Raw genomic sequence first — 24,601 nt, 5'->3', positions numbered from 1 at the left:
ATAGCAGACGACAGGGAGGAAAGTCATTCATTTCTTCGACCGTATAAAAATGGCGGCCGTGTTCTCCCATGGGCAAGAAAATTAGCTGTTCACATGCATTTTTCTTGCCCATGGGAGAAAACGGCCGCCATTTTCATACAAGTCGAACAAGTGAATGACTTTTACTCCCTGTCGTATGCTATCTGAAATCGACACTTTTGTGCATTATGAATAAAAAATATCGTAAGTAACACGATAATAAAGGCAGCCAATTTCTTTACGATGATTTTTGTGACACGAGTGGAGGTCGAGGGCGCCGTATCCTCTTGTTGATTAATATAGTATTTTTGAAAAATTCAATGAAACAATGCAAGATAGAGAAAAATGACAAGAGACATTCTTTTTAGATTTTTTAATGAGGAACAACTTTTACTGAAGAAATTTTTTTATATCTAATGTATTTTTTGAGAAAAACGAGACCGAACGCGCGCGGGTTTACTTCTTCTTTTATTTAATACTTTTTTAAGTAATAAATCATGTTAATCAATTAGGGTAATGTCACCTTGAGTGGACCGCCTAAGCTTTTTTTCTAAAAAAATCTTCATGACAGCAAATTAATCGGAGGTTTCTATTTCAAGCTTTAGTTTAGATCCCTAGATAAGTGTTTATACCATAATAGCATTGATTTTTTTTATTTGGAAAAAACAATTAACTTTTAAAAAATAGCTCATTTTTAAGGAATGAAAAAAGTGTAACCTTGAGTGGACCACTCTTAAAAAATTGTAAAAGTTATTCTAAATTCTTTAATGTATTTAATATTTCTGATATATTGAAACAAAATTCATGCTTATGCAGCTTCAGACCATGTTTGTGTCGCAATGTTTACAAGTGAAACCATTTTCAATAATTTTGGCACATATCACATCAAAATCACAAAAAAATTAATAAAGAACATAAAACAGTTTCAAACCAATTTATTGTCAATTTATTTCCATAAAAATGGTAAACTGACATTAAAAATATAAAAAACAGGCAGTCCAATCATGCTTATAAACAGTGGTCCACTCATGGTGACATGCAACTTTTTATGGCAGACACCAAAATTTTTTTTTGAGTCAAAATTATCACTTAATTAAACTAAGACAATCAATTCCAATGTCCAAAGTAGTAGGAAAAAAATAAGTTACCTTTTAAAACTTAAATTTTGCACTACTTTTACGCTTCCGAATCACTTTACTCATTGTAAGAGCGACTTCTTTTTTGGTTTGTGTTCTTAAAAATGCGTTACATCAAACAATAACGTGTATGATTATCGCGGAACATAAATTCTTACTGTTTCTAGGTGCGGTGCTGCTATTCGTTTTATTTATTTCACGTTTCCGCTGTCAGATAACTTAAAAACTCAGGTGGTCCACTCAAAGTAGCGGTCCACTCAATGTGACATTACCCTAGTATTTATTTAACATGTATATTAAACTATGTATATAAAACATAGTTTTTAACAATGTTAGATGTTTGTTGACTCCCAAGAATAATTTAAAGAGATTCCCAAGAACTTTTCGTAAATCGATTCCAATCATATCAAATGTTTGACCTTGACTCTTATTAATAGTCATTTCAAATGCTAATTTTATTGGAAATTGGCGTCGTTCAAATGTAAATGGATACAAATTTTCACAATATAAGTCTATTCTACAATGTATAAATACTATATTACCAGCTTTATCACTTGTTAATATTTTACACCGTAAAAGATTATTTGCAAGCTCTAACACTTGTAATCTTGTTCCGTTACACAGTCCTTTATTTATACTTAAATTTCTAACTAACATAACAATTGACTCTTAATCGTAATTCGTATGGTGAAAAGTTAGGTGGATTTAATGTATTTAAGTTTTCTGGCAAAAGTACATTATTAATTTCTCCATTGTCACAATTTTTAACGCTATCGACGCAAGTATAAATTTTTTCCGTATTTTTATCGAGAAGTTCTACAACTCTGCAATTGATTTCTTCAACGTCAATGTTTCTTGCAGCTAAAATTGGAATTTTTGATATATTTTCATTTTACGTTCTGCAATCTATGAACCAAAAATTGTGCGAACGATATCATCAGATTTTGGGGCTACACATTTTTCTGGTAGCAATAAATTATTATCTTTATCATTTAAGATTCCATCACCAACAGATAATATAAATTTTGAAAATTCTGTTTCTTCTGATAAAGTTCGCAAATTTTTAGTCAGTGTATGTAAAGAGAAATTTTTCCAAAGAGAACTAAATATAATTGACAAATTGACCATTTTACTTCGAGTAGCATGAATTTTTACAGGTAAAAGTTGCCTGAAATCTTCACCCAAGTACCATTACTTTCCCACCAAATGGTAAATATACGTTTATAAAATCACGCAAAGTTCAATCAATTAATTCTAAAGCATAACGGGGTGCCATTGGTGCTTCATCCCAGATAAAAACATCAACTTGCTTTAAGTATTCAGCATCTTTAGATTGACTTTTGAAACTTGAAACAGAGTCTAAAAACAAAGGTACTGGCATTCCAAAAGTTTTATGAAGTGTCTTTTCATGAGGAAGTAATATTGATGCAATACCCGTAAATGCCGTGGTGCAAATAATTTTTTTCTTACTTTTTAATAAATAATATAATGTAGTATAAATAAATGTTTTACCCAATCCACCAGGACCATCTATATAAAAGCATGACGATGGTTTGTTTAATAAAACAGCTTCCAAAATCATATCAACAACACTTTTTTGTTGACAATTTAATTTTAAGTACTGACTTTGACCTAGTTCTTCGTTATTTTCTAGGATAAAGTCATTGCTACTATCAATATTTACATTTGTATAATTTACGATATCAGATGTATTATCCGACGCATGCCCTGTGCATGGAATTTAAAGTCATCATACGATATCAGATAAAAACGGAAATTTACTAATGTCTAAATTTCCATTAGAAAGAATAATATTAAATTTGAAATTTGTGTGTCTATAAGAAAATAATATATCATTATTTCTTTGAAAATCTTTTGACATTGAATCTTTTAATTTTTCCCAGAGATCTTTTGGATTATTGAGTTAACAATATAATAATATACTAGCCTGGCCATTTTTGTAAAAAAATTTAATATCAATGAGTGCCGGGCTGAAAAAGTTTCCTTTTTATCTAAAAAACAAATTCAAAAATAATAAAGTGAATGTGTGAATAATTAATGGACCCAAAAACTGATTGAATGTGAAAAAAGAGATTTTATTGGATTTTTGCAGTAATTTTCAATGTTTCTTGAAAGAAAATGGTTCTTTTCTGTATAGCTATACCAGAAATATAACATATATGTATATATATAAGAGACTTCTTTGCCTAAAATTTTTTTTTTTAATTCAAAAATTGTTGAAGATACGCCATTTCTAATTTTAATATTAATTTTATATAATTTTGAATATCTCGGAATATTGTTTGTGGATTTTTCTAAAGTTTACACATTTTTCAGGTAAAAATTTGTAATTTGATATACAAAAAAAGTTAATAAAAAAAATTAATTTTTAAATACAAAATTTTAGGTATATCTCCGGCTGCTACTCTTGAAAAAATTTATTTTCGATAGATTTTCTTCAAATTTTGAGAAAATGTTTCTTTGTAAATATTTAAATGTGGTAAATATTTCAAAACTCTTTGCCATGTCAAAAAACGAGATATTGTGGTTGACATCTTTTATTTTTAACATAATTGCATGTAAAAGTTAAAGTTTAAACTTGAATATCTCGAAATTTAGCATCGCAAAGGGTTTTGAAATTTTTAACACATTTAAAGGGCACTCGAAGAGATATTTTCTAAAAATTTAACGAAATTCTATGGAAAAACAATTTTTCAAAAGTAGCAGCCAGAGGATTCGAATTTTTTTTAACCATCGACAAAGATTTTCTATGGTAAAAAACACAAAAATTTTTCAAATATTTAGGAACCGTTTGTACCACAGGCCGACAGTATTTACTAAACAAGAATCAAGCAATACTTTTCTGAAGGTTTTTGACGTGATAATTCCGAATCCAACGTCATAAAAGACCCTGTACGTCAGGTTTTCGAGGTATTTTAACTTAAATGTGCAAAAGACCAGTTTTTTTTTTCTTCTTCTGCGTATTTTCGGTACAACTGAATGCCGATACGATGTCAGATTTACTAAATTGTCTGCCATATACGATCCGCTATTTTAAATTTGGAAATCTGACATAGAATTCGTATCCCATTATACCGAAAATCTGCAGAACCATTTGAAATTTTGATGTTTGTAGTTAAATTCTTCTATATTATCGAAGTTTTGTCTATTTCTATTGAATTTTTGTAGAATTTGACCAACTCACTAACAAATGAAGATTTTTTAAACATCCGAAATGAAAAAAATCGAAAAACTGAGATTATTCAAAATTTCATATACCGATTTTTTCTTTTTTGTCTTAAGGTACTACTACACTTTAGAATTTAAAATTTTTTTTTTGTATTTTTTAACTCCTTATGACTTCAGAAAACACCTCTCAAAGTAATTATAACCAATTTTAAAAATAAAAGTAAGTTTTTCAAAAAATATTCATTTAATGTAAAAAGTCATTGACAAATTAAGTAAGTCTTTAAGGGTATGTCCAAGTTGTGAAATGTAAACAAACCAAAAGGTAAACAAACCAAACACAAAAATCGCACTTTTGTAACAGCCATTTCTCTTACAAAAATTAACATTTTTACACTTTCTCTACAAAAATGGAAAATTAGAGTTTCAAAGTGTCCAAAAAAATCGTTTTTGGCTATGAGCAATAAAAAGCAATTTATGAAATAACTAATTAAAATGACCAGTAAAATAGCATTTTTGACGCGTCGCGAAAAATAAACTGTTTGAGTATATCAACCGCACGGATGATGAAGAAGTTCCATGTCAGCGATTGGACCTTCAACATGTGGAAGGGTAAATTTTTCCCTTTCTTCCTTGAAATTACAAGAGAAAGGGTAAAAACTTCTTCATCGTCCGTGCGGTTGATATAGTCAAACACTATTTTTTCGCGACCTGAGACTTCGTTGCTCTCTGCGCAAGCGCAGAGCGTACTAAGAATGCATTGACAGCACCATGTGGAAGTGCACATTTTGTTTTGATTGAAACTTAGTTGTTTTCTCATTTTTTTTACCTATGCAAGGCGTAGTAACCAAATAGAATACGTCAGTTCACCATTTTCATAAAGAAAATGTGAATTTATATTTATGTACGAAAATGAGACCTCGTGCAAAAATGCTTCAAAATAGCGCATAGTAAAGCATTTTTGCACGAGGTCTCATTTTCGTAAATAAATACAAATTCACATTTTCTTTATGAAAATGGTGAACTGACGTACTCTATTTGGTAACTACGCCTTGCATAGGTGAAAAAATGAGAAAACAACTAAGTTTCATTCAAAAGAAAATGTGCACTTCCACATGGTGCTGTCAATGCATTCTTAGTACGCCCTGCGCTTGCGCAGAGAGCAACGAAGTCTCAGGTCGCGAAAAAATAAAGTGTTTGACTATATGAACCGCACGGAAGATGAAGAAGTTTTTACCCTTTCTCTTGTAATTTCAAGGAAGAAAGGGAAAAATTTACCCTTCCACATGTTGAAGGTCTAATCGCTGACATGGAACTTCTTCATCATCCGTGCGGTTGATATACTCAAACAGTTTATGTTTCGCGACGCGTCAAAAATGCTATTTTTCTGGTCATTTCAATTAGTTATTTCACTAATTGCTTCTTATTGCTCATAGCCAAAAATGATTTTATTGGACTCTTTGAAACTCTAATTTTCCATTTTTGTAGAGAAAGTGTAAAAATGTTATTTTTTGTAAAAGAAATGGCTGTTACAAAAGTAGGATTTTTGTGTTTGGTTTGTTTACCTTTTGGTTTGTTTACATTTCACACCTTGGACTTACCCTTAAGGGGGGATGGTGGGGTCCAGCTTTTTGTTACGACCAGTAGAAACATTGGTGCTAATGTATGTAAGAGTGTCTGAAATAAAAAAAATTGTTGGGTTTTAATTTGCAAAAGAATTTTAGGTAATTTATGGATGGTCTCTGACGATACATATAAGTTTTTACTGAATCGATCCTTCAAATGTTGGAAACATTGGGACTTGAACTTGAAATCTGCAGGGGTCAAGCATATGACAACGGATCAAATATGAAGGGGAAACATGTTGGCGTACAAAGAAGAATATTAGACAACAATCCGTTAGATGATTTTGTATCATGTGGATCCCACAATGCAAATCTTGTAATTTCTGATGCCGCACAATCTTCAGTTAAATCAGTAACTTTTTTCGGTATACTTCAGCGCTTGTTCACATTATTCTCTCCTTCAGTCAATCGGTGGACAATTTTGGCTGATCACGTTGAGCTGTATACGTTAAAAAACTTGTCTGACACACGTTGGGAAGCTAAAATCAGTAGTGTAAAAGCAGTTCGTTACCAAATCGGTGGAATTCATGACGCTTTAGTGACTTTATCTGAAATTCCAGGTGGCAATAGTCATATAGCACATGAAGCTCTTACTTTAGCAGAACAATTAAAAGACTTTAGCTTTCTTGTCTCACTGATAGTATAGTACGATACTCTTTTTCAAATAAATGTTGTCAGTAAGTCACTTCAAGCAAAAGATATGGACATAATAAAATGCGTAAAAATGTTAGAAAATTGCTGCAACTTTCTAGAAGACTATAGAAAAGAAGGTTTTAAAAAGGCTATTGTTTCAGCAAGAGAATTAGCAGATGAGCTTGAAATTGAACCAGTTTTTAAAGAAATAAAACGAGTACGACGTGTTAAGCGGATGTTTGATAAAAAAAAACAGAGACGAACCCATCACTTGTCCTGAGAAGAAATTAGAAGTTGAATTTTTTTACCCGTTGTTGGATACAATTTTAGGATCAATGAAAGAGAGATTTCAACATCTTAAAGAATTCTCAAGAATTTGGGGATTTTTGTATAATGTTGATAATTTGCCAGATCGAGACAAACTTTTAACATCCTGTCAAAATCTTCAAATTAAATTAACAATGAATTCAAAATCAGATATTGATGGCCATCAACTTTGTGATAAATTGTTGAGCATCAAAGGATTTCTTGTGGATAAAGCGAAAGAAAAAATTACTCCACTAGTCCTATTGAACTTCATAAAAAAACATGATTTGCAAGATTTATATCCGAATATTTGGATAGCCATGCGCATTTTATTAACAATACCGGTGACTGTTGCAAGTGGTAAACGTAGTTTTTCAAAACTAAAGTTGATTAAAACCTACTTAAGATCTACAATGTCACAAAATAAACTTTCTAATTTAGCAACTTTATTTATTGAACACGATATCGCTGAAAATCTAGATACCTTTGCTCTAATTCAAACTTTCGCTGAGACAAAAGCTCGAAAAGTTAATTTTAAAAACTAATTAAACTGGGTTAAAATTGTATAAATGCCCGTTTCTGTTTATACGCATATAATTCCTACAAACATACTCAAGTGCTTCAATTAATTTTTCATTTTGAAATTCAATAGGAGACTTATCATCAATATAAAGGCATCTAAATCCCAAGAATTAGCAATAATGATTCGTTAAAATTTATTGTAAAAAGATTTGTCAAGTTGTGAAATATAAGTAATAAACTATTGAGTAAATTTTGGACTACTATAACTTATAGCATAATCTATAATATTGCTTTATTTTTCTCAAATTCGAGCCCATGCATGGGGCGCCTGGGGCAATTTGCCCGAGGGCGCAAGGAGGGCTAGGACAGGCACTGGATTTAAGTCGACCTCTTAAAATCGGCCAAAAATATTTTTTTTTCTATTCTGTACCGAAAAAAACAGATACCTATTATTTTATTTATGTTTAATTGTCCAAATTTTCGAGTTATGAATTTTCGAAAATTTGGACTTTTAATTGTAGACCTATATTCAGTAGCTTATAAGTCCGAAAATATTAAGTTTAGGAAAAAGTTGTAAAAGAATGAAAGTTTTAGTTTTATTTCGACTTTTAAGAAATGTTAACAAAAAATTTTTTTTTTAATTTTTTATTGAAAAAAATTTTTTTTTTATAAACAAATTAATTTTTTTAACTTTGGGCCAGATTTTTTTTTGTACCTTATAATATAGAGAAGATTTTTCAAAAAGTCTCGAAATGGGCTTGATGTGTTAAATGAGTTTTAAAATATTTTCAAAAATCAATTGCAAGCATTACAGTGGGATTTTTTTACAATTAACTTTCTAAAACTGTCTACAGCGTATAATTTTTAATATATTTGAGTGTTCTTTGTTTTAAATAAAAGTGTCTACGCTTTAAAAAATTAAATGTAAAAAAAATCCCACTGTGATGCTTGCAAGTGATTTTTGAAAATATTTTAAAACTTATTTAACACATCAGGTCCATTTCGGGACTTTTTGGAAAATCTTCTCTATATTATAAAGTACAAGAAAATAAAAAAAAATCCGGCCCAAAGTTAAAAAAAATTAATTTGTTTATAAAAAAATTTTAAAAAAAATTTTTGTTTACATTTCTTAAAAGTCGAAAGAAAACTAAAACTTTTATTCTTTGAAAACTTTTTCCTTAACTCAATATTTTTGGACTTATAAGCTACTGAATATAGGTCTACAATTAAAAGTCCAAATTTTCGAAAATTTATAACTCGAAAATTTGGACAATTAAACATAAATAAAAAAATACGTATCTGTTTTTTTCGATGCAGAATAAAAAAAAAATATTTTTTGCCAATTTTAAGAGGTCGACTTAAATCTCACGTGGAATTGCCCATATGTAGTATTTAAAAGGAGGGATATTGTTATTTAATCGATTTCTTTCTTTCCTAATTTGTATTTATTTCTTTTAATCAATCATATTTCTTCTCCATATATTTTTTTATAAAAAAGGAGTTTAATTTTGGTGTACAGAACCCTCGATTTTAGTGCGAGTGTGACTCGCACTTGTTAGATTTTTTAAATTAAAATTTAGAGAAATATTGTTCAAATGTTGCAATATTATATGCAAAGCGATAAAAAAAATTAACTTTCTGCGTATCGACAAAAAAATTTCTTAAAAACATGCTTTTTTACCGTTTAGACCTTACCTCCCCATTAACTGTGTTGCATGATAATTCTGTTAAATGTCAATTCTATGGCATAAAAATTCTTTTAAATGTCAATTCTGTTGCATGACAACAATTCAGCTAAATATCAATTCCGTTTGCATATTAACTGTGTTGCTCTATATAATTTAGCTAAAAGCCATATACTAAATAGTATTATGTAGTAAGTTTTGTAAAACATACCATTTCGATTTTCTTCAACGTAGAGGCTTGTTCTCTGTCGCTTTCTATCGCAATTGTATCTCATCTTCGGTTCCATTTTTTTAACAAGTACATGAGTAGGTGTAGTGAAATCATCTGGACCTTCATTTAATGGCTCTCTTCTCTTTTTCTTCCAAACAGTCAAAACAATAAACCAACCGAGAGTAATCAAGACAAGAGAAGAAACACCTTAAAACAAAATAGTATGTTGTAAATATGAAATTCTACACAATTTCAAAGCAGATATCGCTTGGATTTCATGACGAATTTTGTTATGAATTCTGTGATTCAAATTAAAGCTGTCAATTTTACGCAGAAATTAATTTCAATTCCAAAATTTAAATATAATTTTTGCAGATCAGGAAACATGCTTAAGTAGGATTCTTTATTTATTCTTTATCCTATATAGGATTATTGACTTTACTATGGTGACTCTAATTACATAAAAATTGAATACATAAAAGAAATTATAAATGTCGGAACCCAAAATGGCGGGTTTTTTTAAAAAAAATTGTTCGGATTTCCTTGAAAATCGATGCTCGGGGATTTTCGAGATCGTTAATTACGAATTTGAAGTCGGTTGTTAAACATTAAAAATGGCGGACCCAATATGGCGGCCAAAAAAGTTAAAAATTTATCAGATTCACTCGATAATCGTTACTCTGGGGTTTTCGGGGTCGTTAATAATAAATAGGATAATGTCCGTTTATAAAAATTTTAATTGTCGAATTCAATATGGCTTACGATTAAAATTTTTGCATACTTTTGTGATTCTTGTTGCTTAGGTGTTTCCTCAAGCCGCTAATTGTAAATCTGAATTATTTTTAGTTCTGGAATGCACAGAGAAAAACTGATCTCAGCATGAGTCACGGAAGAGACTCATTATATACCTCAAGCTGATTTTAGAAAAAATTAAATAATAAGGATCATAAGTGGCAGATTTGCGGGGATCTGAAAATAATAACTATGTTACTCGGACAACAAAGTGGATTCACCAAATTTCAATGTTATTTATGCGAATGGGACCGCAGATATAGAGGAAACCATTACACACGTAAGATATAGCCTAAAAGAACTGTGTTGGAACCCGAGAAAAAAATATTGTACATAAAGCTTTAGTTTATAGAAAAAAATGTTAATTCCACTATTACACGTCAAACTCGCGGGTTAATGAAGCAATATGTAAAAGCCTTGGATAAAGATGGTGAATGTTTTAAGTATTTGGTGGAAAAATTTCCAAAACTTTCGGATATTCGGATGCAAAAATAAAAGAAGGCGTGTTTGATGGGCCTCAGATACAAAAATTATTATACAACAAACAATTTGTTCTAAAAATGAAACCTAAAGAAATAGCTGCCTGGTTAAGCTTCAAACAAGTTTGTCTAGAATTCCTGGGAAACAAAAAAAGCGACAAATATAGAGAAATTGTGGCAAAAATGGTGTACAATTACAAACGATTAGGTTGCTTAATAAGTTATAAGGTCCACTTTTTAGATTCCCATATTGCTGAGTTTCCCAAAAATCTTGGTGATCTCAGCAAGGAACAAGGCGAGAGATTTCACCAAGATATAAAGGACATAGAAAATCGCTACCAAGGAAAATGGAATAAAAACCTGTTAGCAGACTACTGTTGGACGCTAAAAAGAAACATACCAGAGGCCAAAAATTCAAAGAGGAAAAAAAGAGCTCCTCTCCGGAGATCATTTGAATCAAAGAGGATAAGGTATTCAAGAAATAAAGATTAAAACTGCTTTAAATTTCACATTTTGAATTTTTAAAAACAGACATTATATTTGTTTTCAGCGACCCCGAAAACCCCAGAGTAAAGATTTTCAAGTGAATCTGATTAATTTATAACTTTTTGGCCACCATATTGAGTCCGCCATTTTTAATTTTTAACAACTGACTTCAAATTCCTAATTAGCGACCCCGAAAACCCCCGAGCATCGATTTTCAAGGAAATCAGAACAATTTAAAAAAAACGAAATTTCAGGTCCGTCATTTTTAATTTTTTTTATGTATTCAATTTTTATGTAATTAGAGTCACGGAATTAAAATTAATAGTGAAAATATGCCAACTTTTGGTCCGACTACTTTTTTCTCTTTAGATACACCCTAAGAAAGAGAATCCACCATATGTCACTCTTCGCACTCGGAATTCTTTTTTTGTGTGCCTGTGCAATTTCGGATTCTTAGCATACAGATTTCGAATTGTTTCGGAATAGGATTTTGACACATTTAATTTCAAATTGTTACGGACTAATACCGGATTTCTTGCTTACAGAGTTCGGATTGCTCCGGACATTTTTTACTTTTAATTGTAGACCTATATTCAGTAGCTTATAAGTCCGAAAACATTGAGTTTATGAAAAAGTTGTAAAAGAATGAAAGTTTTAGTTTTCTTTCGACTTTTAAGAAATGCAAACAAAAAAATTTTTTTATAAACAAATTAATTTTTTTTAACTTTGGGACGGATTTCTTTTTATTTTTTTAAAATGTATTTATACCCTATAATATAGAGAAGATTTTTCAAAAAGTCCCGAAATGGTCCTGATGTGTTAAATGAGTTTTAAAATATTTTCAAAAATCAATTGCAAGCATCACAGTGGGATTTTTTTACAATTAACTTTCTAAAACTGGCTACAGCGCATAATTTTTAATATATTTGAGTGTTTTTTGTTTTAAATTAAAGGATCTATGCTGTAGACAGTTTTAAAAAGTTATTTGTAAAAAAAAATCCCACTGTGATGCTTGCAAGTGATTTTTGAAAATGTTTTAAAACTCATTTAACACATCAGGCTCATTTCGGGACTATTTGGAAAATCTTCTCTATACTATAAGGTATAAATAAATTTTAAAAAAATAAAAAAAAAATTTGGCCCAAAGTAAAAAAAAATTAATTTGTTTATAAAAAAAAATTTTTTCTTCATACCTAAGTCGAATGTACGTACTTCCCTCTTGGATTTCGCAGCAGAAAGTCAAACATTTACACTTTGGTTAATATACACACACGCCCTCTATTACAGCGGGAGTAAAAAAATTCTTTATTGGTAAAAACACCAATGTCGGTAAATAAGAAAATTGCGAGTTCCAGAAAATTTAACGAATTTTTTTTTCTTTGACAACTTTTTCCTAAACTCAATATTTTCAGACTTATAAGCTACTAATATAGGTCTACAATTAAAAGTCAAAAATTTCGAAAATTCGTAACTCGAAAATTTGGACAATTAAACAAAAATAAAAAAATACGTATCTGTTTTTTTTCGATATAGAATAGAAAAAAATATCTTTGGCAGATTTTAAGAGGTCGACTTTTTCACGTGGAATTGCCTATATATAATTTAAGATTGAAATTAAATTGTACTAATGAAATTTAATCTTATTTCATTATTCTAAAAATAACAAACTGCAACTTTTTTTAAATAATAGAAATAAATTTAAATAATAAAAAAAATAAATGGTATTAAAAGTTATAAAAATTTCACTAGTCAAATTTGTAGCAAAATTCTAAAATTCTTAATTGAATGTATCATTCTTTTATTGCATTTTATAAAAAATATTAAAACTGTATTTGTAAACTTCACTACTATCGGGTCAAAAAGTATAGGCTCTTTACTTTGAAAGCTTATATCTCAGGTAGAAAAAATCGCATTACATTAAGACTACCAGTAATGAAAAGCTGCACTATTCCTGCGTTCCTATACGTAATGGCGGAAAACAGAACAATTTTTTGCATTAGTTATTGATTTTTGAAGGTGAAAAATACACGGTTTTTTACACCATTCCAAGAAGGGTCCACTTTGAAAGCGTGTAGTTCCTATAATATATAACATATCGAGATGCTGAATTTTTTTCTATAATGTTTGAACGCGGCATGCTGCAGACCCTATTTTTCATTACTTTTCTATTCTTATACTTGTTATTTACAACTTTAAAGACTTCCTTGAAATAATCTAGCAAGGGTATAGGGTTACAAGGGGCTTAGAACGGGAAAAGGATTTCCAAATTAGAAATATGTTCAGACTATCACTGTCGATATAGTCCAGTGAAATTAAACATTTTGCCCCACATTAATTAGAAGTGTCGATTTTTTTCTTTAATAAAAAGAGGTCCATATAGTTTAAATGTGAGTTTACGGCTTCTGGGGGTATGATAACTTTGTCCGCCATATTAAAAAAGGGATGAAATTTTGTTTCGCTAATAGCTCGTAAAATATCACTTTTACGCAAAAAATTGTAGACAAAAATTTTATAGACAATAAAAATCCCTATAATATTTATAAGAACTGTTTTTCAAAAAAGTTATTACTTTTCATGTAATGTTACAAAATGTAAAAAAGTTGGGGGTGGAAAGTGACATTTTTACAATTTAAATATTTTAAATACTTTTAATAAAAGTAGAAGGGATCAAAATAAGAAACAACTTTAAAGTTTACTTTTTTTCATACGATAATTAGGTACGGCTGCAGAACGCTTCAAACTTTACAAATACCGAGTGTCTGTTACACATGAACACCATAAAGAAATTATGTAAGCCACTTTTAGAAAAATACATTAATAAAACATGACAATTTTTTTTTAACAAGAAGGAGAGTTTACTCTCTAAAACTGAATCAGTGAAATTTGACTGAGAATCAGTGATTCTATTCTTGCGATTTGAATAAGTTAAATTTCACTGAAGATCAATTAAAAAATATTGAAATTTCAGTAATTTTTCACTGATTATCCAATTAAAAAATAGCTCAAATTTTCAATATGTATGACAGAAATTTTTAGTAGTTTTCTAATTGGCGAATCACTGGAAAATGACTGAAATTTCAGTTATTTTTAACTGATTTTCAGTGAGGTTGGTAAATTTTTCCTCCATATTGAAAAAGGGGGGAAATTCTGTTTCGCAAACAGCTCGCAAAATATAAGCTTTACGCAAAAATTTGTAGAAGATAATTTTATGGAGCACAAAAACACTTACAATATTTATAAGATCTATTTTTTTAAAAAGTTATTACATATTTTTCATGTAATGTTGCAAAATTCGAGGCAAAATTTAAATAAGTTGGGGTTGAAAAGTGACATTTTTACAATTTTCGCAAAAGACATCCAAATTATGACGAAATACTTTTAATTAAAGTTGGACAATACATTAATGAAACATGACAATTTTTTTAACGAAAGCGAATTGTTCATAGAGTTTAAATGTGAGTTCTCGACCTCCGAGAGTGGTAAATTTTTCCGCCATATTGAAAAAAGCGTGGAAAGTTTGTTTCGCATATGGCTAGCAAAATATTTTTCACCAAAAGAAAATATTTTTAATTTGAGGAGAAAATTCCTCTTTTGAAAATCCACTTAAGGGCCGTCCATAAATTACGTCACACCTTTGAGGGAAGAGGTGAGGTTGAGCAATTTATAACAACCAGCAGAAGAATGGCGCTAATATGTATTCAAAAAAATGTGATATGGTCTAAAATGGTAAAAAATGACAATTCGAACTTTTGGTGATTCGAATAAATGAAAATTCGAATTTTTGGCGATTCGGATAAATGGTAATTAGAACTTTTAACAATTCGAATAATTGATGATTCGAATTTTTGGCGATTCAGGCAAATGAATAATAGTCACAGTAATGATAATAATTTTTAATAGTTATAATCAATTATTAATTAAAAGAACATATTTACAAATACAAAGCTTGTAGACTTAATCTTCACTTTCAGTTTAAATACAATCAGCATCGTCGCTCAATTAATTTTCATCGCTATCTTCTGCCGTATTTATAATTATTGATTCGATGTTATTAGCCACTTGTAGATCCGATTTTCTGACTTTTCTTCTTCACTTTCAGCATGTCTCACAAATTTTTCCCATAACGTTGGAGTTACCTAACTGATTGCTTCAGTGCACAGCTTATGAACGTCATTGACTTTAAGGCGTACTTGCGTTTGCAAAGGCAAAAAATGGCCCCACTGTAATGTTTTTTTTTTAAGACATTTTATTTAAAATATAAAAAACGATTCTTGCACCTTAAAGTACATTATAAAAACTACAAAAAGAAAAAATTGTTTCGTTTTTAACCGTTATTTACGATTCGTAGAGGGCCCTAAAAATTGTCGATATCAAATTTGTAAGAGTTTGCAGTGCCCCGCATAGAGCCTCTCCTGACTGTCTACAATCAAAAAAACAAAATTTATTCTTTAGTATGCATTAATACTTAGTGGACGTATATGATGAAATTAAAAAAAAGTAAAAAAAAACGAAAATGTTGTACTTTTAAAGTCAAAAACACTGGTTTACAGTGAAATTGTCAATCGAACAAAACAATTTTTTTTCGAATAGTAGGTGTTTTTTGAGTAAGAAAATCATAGTTTTAATTTTTTTCCCTCGTGCAGTTTTTCTGTAGCTTCAAATTTTGCATTTTCGAGGTGCGACGCCACTTAAACTTACCTGTAGGAAAATTAGCTTGTCAAAATATAATAAATGAGGTATCATTGGAAAGGTTATTAAATTACCTTTCGATCCATAGGTCACAGAATAAAATTCAACAAAAAACGAGAGAGTTACAGTCGATTAAAGATGAAATTTCATGACAATTTTGATGATTTTTAGACATTTGAGTAACTTCTACTATTTTTTTCTACATTAAACAGAAAAGAATGTTTAGGTTTTAATTTTTTTATTGATGGACTATATCATTACACAAATTTTGAGCCCTTGTGGACCTCGATTGGATTAAAAATAACAATTCTACACTAAATTTAGTGAACGAAACTACATTCTTCATTTTTAGTATCCCTTAAACATTTGCAGCAAAAATTGAAGTAATAAAATTTGGTTAAGTGCTAAAGTTACTAAAATCACTAATAAAGGATTTCTGAAATCGTAGATTTCGAATCCAATGTTAGTTTTCTAAATTTCAAAATGGCGGATCCAATATGGAGGACAAGTTTTTAAAAATCGATTAAATTCGTCTTAAATTCGTTACTCGGGGGTTTTCGGGGTCGCTGATTACGAATCTGATGTCGGATTTCGAAAATTGAAAAGGATGGATTCATAATGGTGAACGAGTTTTTTAAAATCCATCGAATTTGCACCTATTGGATCCGCCATTTTTAATTTTTAAAATCTGACATCAGATTCGTAATCAGCGACCCCGAAAACCCCCGAGTAACGAATTTAAGACGAATTTAATCGATTTTTAAAAACTTGTCCGCCATATTGGATCCGCCATTTTGAAATTTAGAAAACTAACATTGGATTCGAAATCTACGATTTCAGAAATCCTTTATTAGTGATTTTACTAACTTTAGAGCTTAACTAAATTTTATTACTTCAATTTTTGCTGCAAATGTTTAAGGGATACTAAAAATGAAGAATGTTGTTTCGTTCACTAAATTTAGTGTAGAATTGTCATTTTTAATCCAATCGAGGTCCACAAGGGCTCAAAATTTGTGTAATGATATAGTCCATCAATAAAAAAATTAAACCCTAACATTATTTCCTGTTTGATGTAGAAAAGAATAGTAGAAGTTACTCAATGTCTAAAAATCATCAAAATTGTCATAAAAATTTCATCTTTAATCGACTGTAACTCTCTCGTTTTTTGTTGAACTTTATTCTGTGACCTATGGATCGAAAGGTAATTTAATAACCTTTCCAATGATACCTCATTTATTATATTTTGACAAGCTAATTTTCCTACAGGTACGTTTAAGTGGCGTCGCACCTCGAAAATGCAAAATTTGAAGCTACAGAAAAACTGCACGAGGGAAAAAAATTAAAACTATGATTTTCTTACTTAAAAAACACCTACTATTCGAAAAAAAATTGTTTTTTATCCCACATGCACAAAAACGGCGCTTTCTGATAGCAGCTGACAGGTAGGAAAGTCATTCATTTCTTCGACCGTATGAAAATGGCGGCCGTGTTCTCCCAAGGGCAAGAAAATTAGCTGTTCACATGCATTTTTCTTGCCCAAGGGAGAAATCGGCCGCCATTTTCATACAAATCGAACAAGTGAATGACTTTTACTCCCTGTCGTCTGCTATCTGAAATCGCCGCTTTTGTGCATTAGGAATAAAAAATATCGTAAGTAACACGAGAATAAAGGCAGCCAATTTCTCCTCTTGTTGCTTAATATACTATTGTTCGATTGGCAAAAAAAAGTTTTTAATTTGTAAACCTGTGAAATTCAAAAGATCAAAATCATCATTTCTTAAAAATTGACTTTAAAAGTACCGCATTTTCGTTTTTTTTAATTTCTATTTAATTTCATCATATTCGTCCACTAGGTATTAATGTATACTAAAAAATAAATTTTGTTTTTTTGATTTTAGACAGTCAGGAGAGGCTCTATGCGGGGCACCGCAAACTCTTACAAATTTGAGATCGCCATTTTTGGGGCCCTCTACGAATCGTAAATAACGGTTAAAAAACGAAACAATTTTTTCTTTTTTTAGTTTTCATAATGTACTTTAAGGTGCAAAAATCGTTTTTAATATTTTAAATAAAATAACTGTGGAAAAAAACATTAAAGTGGGGCCTATTTTTTGCCTTCGCAAACGCAAGTACGCCTTAAATGTTTTATTACGTTTCGCTACATTGTTTTTTTATGTATGCCCATGCAAGTTTAATAGCATTATACTCTGAATGGGCCACCAGCATCTATAATAATTTGACAGTATTTCCACGAATTTCCTTGACAATCTTTTCAAGTAAATACTGATTATGAAAACGATAAGGTTTTTCGAGCTCCAAAAGTGATAGTTTCGTCAAATCTTCGAAACTTTTTGCAAATTCAGGGAGAGGTACTTTACGCATTACAAGCCATTCAATGATTCTAGATTTTATCCATTGACTGCGTCGGCTTAGTGGAAAACTGTACCATTTCAGGTATTCGTTATAAACTGTACCATTTTGGTAAATTGTTTTAAAACATACCATTTCGAGAAAAAAAGTATTTTGTTTTTTTTCCAAGTTTGTCAACACTGCTACTAGACATAAAATAAGGTTATGCTTTTTTAAAAAACGGTATCTTAAATATACTCTTGTTCATCTTTTCGATGTATTAATTCAAAATTTCTAATAATTTAAATTAATTGCTTATTAATCATTACAAATTCTTTAGTGCAACGCTTTTATAGATCTTCATCGAAATGGTATGTTTTATAACAAACTTTTGAAATGGTATAGTTTATAACGAATTCTTGAAATGGTACAGTTTTCCACCAAGTCGACGACTGGTGGGATTACGAAACTCCGGGTCTAGCATCGTGTGATAAGGAGCCAGATCAATTACAATCACTGATTTTCTTGGCAACAGTGTCAATATGTGACGGAACCACTCCTCGTAATGCATCGAATTCATTTCGTCGTGATAGTCAGCACTGCCTTTTTTACTGACGAAACACTTTAAGCCACCATCAAGGAAACCATTTTTTCCACCGATATGTAGAATGATAACATGCTTTCCGGCCCCAGACGTTGTAACGAATCCCCCGCATTACCAAAAAACTTCTTAAACATGCTCGCGGTAAAAATCAAAATTGTTATTCTCTCTTACAACAAAATTTTCTACTTATCCAAATTTCCTACTGTGGTTCGCGCCACACCACGTTTCGTCAGTATAAAATATATTAAAACCATTGTCCCGATATAATTTAATAGCCAAATAGTAAGTCTAACTATTTATTCAGTTAGCCTAACTATTCCTTTTTCTCTGTGTAAGAAACTATTTATTAAGTTTGTTTTGCCTTTGTTATAAAATCTTTTATTTTGTTTTGTGCAAATATATATGTATGAGATACATATACTATATTGCTCTTTGTGTAACATAAATATTTCACTTACACACTTCTGATCAGTAAAAACATTGAAGTGAAAAAAGTGAAGAGTTATTTTGTTTTTCAAAGATTTGATTAGGCAATAGTCTACAAATAGTATATAATAATAATTTTGTACTTTTTTCCGTGTAGGTTAATGATAATACTTTGGATTAAATAAACTAGCAAGATGCCGAGTAATAAAAAGAAACCGTCCGGGTTTGAATTTAGAAAACGAAAAGCAGAAAAAGTTCAACAGTTAGAGCATGATAAAAAGTTTGTAAATATTAAAAAATATATAATTCAAATCGGAGAAGACGCAGTTCCTGAAGACTTAGTAAAAATTCCTTCTGAATCAATGGATCCCGAAAGTGTTTCTATGGAATTAGTAAATGACATGCATGAAATTGAAAATAAAGAAAATTTAAATAGTGTTCAAGAAGCGAATAATAAGGATTTTATTAATAATTCACAAGAAATTTTACATTTGTCCGATTGTGGAAATTGGCCTATTATTCGAAATAACAGCCTTATAGATGAGTTGATTAAAGCAGGTCCAAACAAAGTTGAAATCGATAATTACTCTAAAATTGAGCAAGGTCGCCATTTTGCAAGCTCGTATTATACTCGAAAACTTCCAAATGGCGAAGTATTTAACAGACGATGGTTAGTTTACTCTCTTTTACGAAATTGCGTGTTTTGTTTCTGCTGTCGAATTTTTGACGCCAAATGCACTTCAAAATTCGTTGGTGATGGATTCAATAAATGGAAAAATTTATCTGAATCTCTTTCAATTCGTGAGAATAGTCTTTCTCACAAAAAATCTTACCAAACGTGGATAGAAACAGAGATGAGACTAAAAACGGGAGAAACTGTCAATAAAGTAGAATTAAAAATGATTAAAAAAGAGAGTTTGCGATGGCAAAGTGTTTTATCTCGCCTATTGAATGTCGTTCTATATATTGGTGTAAATAATATGGCTTTCCGAGGGAGTTTAAGATAAACTTTTTACGTCCAGTAATGGTAAATTTCTGGGACTAGTTCAATCGATTGCGAAGTTTAATCCTGTCATGGAAAATCATTTGAATCTTGCTATGGATTGCAAAAGTGTTGATCATTATTGCGGGCTAAAGATACAAAGTGAATTAATATATTTAATTGCTGAAAGCATAAAAATTGTGATTAAAAATAATGCTCTGTTAGCTAAATACTATTCAATCATTGCTGATTGTACACCAGACGTTTCGCGAAAAGAACAACTTTCCCTTACTGTTAGATTTGCGGATGTAACCAGCGATACGATAGAAATAAAAGAACATTTTATTGGATTTATTAATGTCAATGATACTACCGGAGCAGGCCTTACTGAATCGATACTTCAAATGTTGGAAACATTGGGACTTGAACTTAAAAACTGCAGGGGTCAAGCATATGACAACGGATCAAATATGAAGGGGAAACATGTTGGCGTACAAAGAAGAATATTAGACAAGAATCCGTTAGCTGATTTTGTATAATGTGGATCCCACAATGCAAATCTTGTAATTTCTGATGCCGCACAATCTTCAGTTAAATCAGTAACTTTTTTCGGTATACTTCAGCGCTTGTTCACATAATTCTCTCCTTCAGTCAATCGGTGGACAATTTTGGCTGATCACGTTGAGCTGTATACGTTAAAAAACTTGTCTGACACACGTTGGGAAGCTAAAATCAGTAGTGTAAAAGCAGTTCGTTACCAAATCGGTGGAATTCATGACGCTTTAGTGACTTTATCTGAAATTCCAGGTAGCAATAGTCATATAGCACATGAAGCTCTTACTTTAGCAGAACAATTAAAAGACTTTAGCTTTCTTGTCTCACTGATAGTGTGGTACGATACTCTTTTTCAAATAAATGTTGTCAGTAAGTCACTTCAAGCAAAAGATATGGACATAATAAAATGCGTAAAAATGTTAGAAAATTGCTGCAACTTTCTAGAAGACTATAGAAAAGAAGGTTTTAAAAAGGCCATTGTTTCAGCAAGAGAATTAGCAGATGAGCTTGAAATTGAACCAGTTTTTAAAGAAATAAAACGAGTACGACGTGTTAAGCGGATGTTTGATAAAAAAAACAGAGACGAACCCATCACTTGTCCTGAGAAGAAATTAGAAGTTGAATTTTTTAACCCGTTGTTGGATACAATTTTAGGATCAATGAAAGAGAGATTTCAACATCTTAAAGAATTTTCAAGAATTTGGGGATTTTTGTATAATGTTGATAATTTGCCAGATCGAAACAAACTTTTAACATCCTGTCAAAATCTTCAAATTAAATTAACAATGAATTCAAAATCAGATATTGATGGCCATCAATTTTGTGATGAATTGTTGAGCATCAAAGGATTTCTTGTGGATAAAGCGAAAGAAAAAATTACTCCACTAGTCCTATTGAACTTCATAAAAAAACATGATTTGCAAGATTTATATCCGAATATTTGGATAGCCATGCGCATTTTATTAACAATACCGGTGACTGTTGCAAGTGGTAAACGTAGTTTTTCAAAACTAAAGTTGATTAAAACGTACTTAAGATCTACAATGTCACAAAATAAACTTTCTAATTTAGCAACTTTATCTATTGAACACGATATCGCCGAAAATCTAAATACCTCTGCTCTAATTCAAACTTTCGCTGATACAAAAGCTCGAAAAGTTAATTTAAAAACTAATTAAACTGGGTTAAAAAATTGTATAAATGCCCGTTTCTGTTTATACGCATGTAATGTAAATTATTTCATAAAAACTATTTTCTTCTTTAATAGTACATTGTACAACTAGTGGCGAAAAATCATTCTTTCACCACGAGTTGTGCACTACGTTTTTTCCAACGCCTTGCGAGGAAAGGTTTCTTCGTGAGTTTCGTAGAATTTTAATTTAACGTGTGCTTATGTTTAATATAATAAAAGACGAATGTTTTGAGTGGGGAGAAGTTAGATACAAAATAAATCTCGGTCAAAGAACAAGAAAAAAGAAAAAATTCATGATTTACTTTCGCCACGCTAAAAATTACTTTCGCCACGCTGAATTTACTTTCGCCACGCTCTTTAGAGCAGTTGAGAAAAGATCTACTTTCGCCACACTTTTCTACTAAGAAAAGTACTCTTTTCAGAGCAAAATTCGTGCCCATGCATGGGGCGCCTGGGTCAATTTGCCCGAGGGCGCAAGGAGGGCTAGGACCGGCACTGAGTAAGAATATTGTTTCTGTTGCACCGACTTTTCTGAAGGGTAAAATCTAATATGAATCATTGTTAGTTATTCGTATAACAGTCACGTTGACATTAAATAATTGTCCAGTAGCACGACATTCTAACATAGAACCATGAATTCCAGAAACTTTGATGTATTTCCGGTAATCGTCTGAATTGTAAATATCGAGAATATGCTCTGCTTCCTCTCGGTATTCCCCCCAATGTTGGACAACATAGTCCACGATTGCTCCTCGAACCTTATAACTGCCTCTTATTTTATCTTTTAAGTACATTGCAAAGCACTTAGAAAGACAGTCTCCATCACCACCAGCTTTTCTCATATAAAAAATATAGTTTCCAATAGTAACTTCACTCATGATAATTAAAAATGAAGGCACATAAACGCGTAAAACTTTGATATTAATGGACGGTAGTCCAATGTACAACCACCGCAACAGTACAAAACTGACCGACTTGGAATTTATAGTTGTAACAAAGCACTTTTCGGCAATTGTACTTAAAAGGGTACGAAGAAATCTATAAGTTAAGGAAATTAACAAAATTTCAGACCTCAAGTTGTATGCACTAATGACTTACAGACAGACAGACCCTTTTGTCAGACGAAAATTTTATCTCCTTTTGTGAATACTTTCTAATACTGACATAACTGGTATGAATGTAATAATATTTTAACTCCTTTCAATTTACTGCATTTTATTATTATTTATTTATGATTTTTAGCATAATTTTACAGCTTAGAATTTTAGTAAACATCAAAATAGTAATTTTATATTACCTAAATTGTTTTTTTCTTAAAGAAATTGTTTTTGAGTCAATTTTACAAAATTTTTCGAAGTTTTTTTATTTTTAAATGTCATAGACTTTAAATGAAAACAGTATTTTGCAACGCTGAAAATAATTATAAAATATGGATTTTTTATTTATAAACATTTTTTAGTTTCGTTCATTAGTAACAACAAAATTTTTACTATAATTATTATGTTCGAATTTTAGTTGTTATGAAAAGAAATTAAAATTTTATTTTTCCATTACAAAAAAGAATTCATATGAATTGAAAAGTTTCAATACTTTTGGATGCAAGCCTTCTTACCGGAAAGTTTCTAACCTAAAAACTTTATTTGTGTTTTTCATAAATGCAACATATCGACTTTAAATTTAAAACTTTTTCCCAGTGCAATGTGTTTTTTAATTAAAAACAATCAGGCTCATTTTGAGTTTTTCACCAGTGTGCAAAAAACATAATATTTTGTTGCAATGATAAATATAAAGGACTGCAAAATTTTAATTATTTGCAATTTGGTCAAATTAGATTCGAAAATTAAAAAATGTTACTGAAAACGTCTAAACTGGAGAGTCTTATTTATTTGTTTACAACAATATCGATAAGTTTTTTTAATTAAAAATGCTACTAAACATTAGTTCTTGATAATTGTTTTAGTGATTGAAATAATTTATAAAGATATTTTAACAATTCTAAGAATATAGTAATCATTAACAGTTGTAAAAAATTTTCTTTTATTTTATTATTAAAATATTTTTAAAAAAAGTTAGCCAAATCATTTGCACGACAATTTCAAGAGGGTTTTTATTTCAACCAGAAATAATGATTTCAATGAATCTTGTCAGGTATATGAAGGTCCTTTTAGCCTCCCTAGACATCAAGTAAAAAAAAGGGATTGTCCAAGATTGTAAACTTCTACGCCAGTGAGAAATCTACCTTGCTTTAATGGGGTAATAAAGCAAAAACGGAAAACATTTATAAAATAATTCTTTAAAAAATTTTTTTTTTTAATTATTGTTTTTGTTTTATTATCAGAATATTTTACTGCATAATTTTCAGTTTACTCCAGGTTAATGTCTTTATTTGTACATAAGTTAACTTTTTATCTTTTTTTGAAATAATCTCGGAAAATTAATGAAAAAATAATAATTTATTTATGCGATATGTTTAAGAAGGGTTCCAAACATTATGGAAAAAAGTCAACATCTCGATAGGTTCCCAGTAAAAAAATTCGATACACGGACCCCGGAGTTCGTATACGAGCTCGGTAGCTCCCCAGTGTGCACGTTCTGGATCTGTTCTGTAACAGTTAATGGAAATAAAGAACAGTTACAGAACGGTTCCGGAATTGTTCCGGAACGTTCACACTGGGTCGTATGAGAAATATGAGAAAACTCTCTTACGAGCCTTTTCCGTAATGAG

General features: G+C 30.5%; 1 protein-coding gene across 3 annotated transcripts in view; it reads right to left on the bottom strand.

Moving 5' to 3' along the window:
- Positions 1-24,601, bottom strand: part of LOC122504189 — a 224,133-nt gene that overhangs the window by 145,414 nt on the left and 54,118 nt on the right. For all 3 annotated transcript variants that reach the window (XR_006301816.1, XR_006301815.1, XM_043615126.1), the window contains exon 4: positions 9,323-9,529. Coding sequence is in view for 1 of the 3 variants with exons in the window: in XM_043615126.1 (XP_043471061.1) it covers positions 9,323-9,529 (207 nt within the window). In the remaining 2 variants the exon portion in view is untranslated. The remainder of the gene's footprint in view (positions 1-9,322; positions 9,530-24,601) is intronic.

The sequence above is a fragment of the Leptopilina heterotoma genome, unplaced genomic scaffold, assembly GCF_015476425.1.
Source record: "Leptopilina heterotoma isolate Lh14 unplaced genomic scaffold, ASM1547642v1 Lhet_282, whole genome shotgun sequence".
NCBI classification, from domain to species: Eukaryota; Metazoa; Arthropoda; class Insecta; order Hymenoptera; family Figitidae; genus Leptopilina; species Leptopilina heterotoma.
The sequence above is the reverse complement of the archived record's forward strand: the minus strand, read 5'-3'. Positions and strand labels throughout refer to the sequence as shown.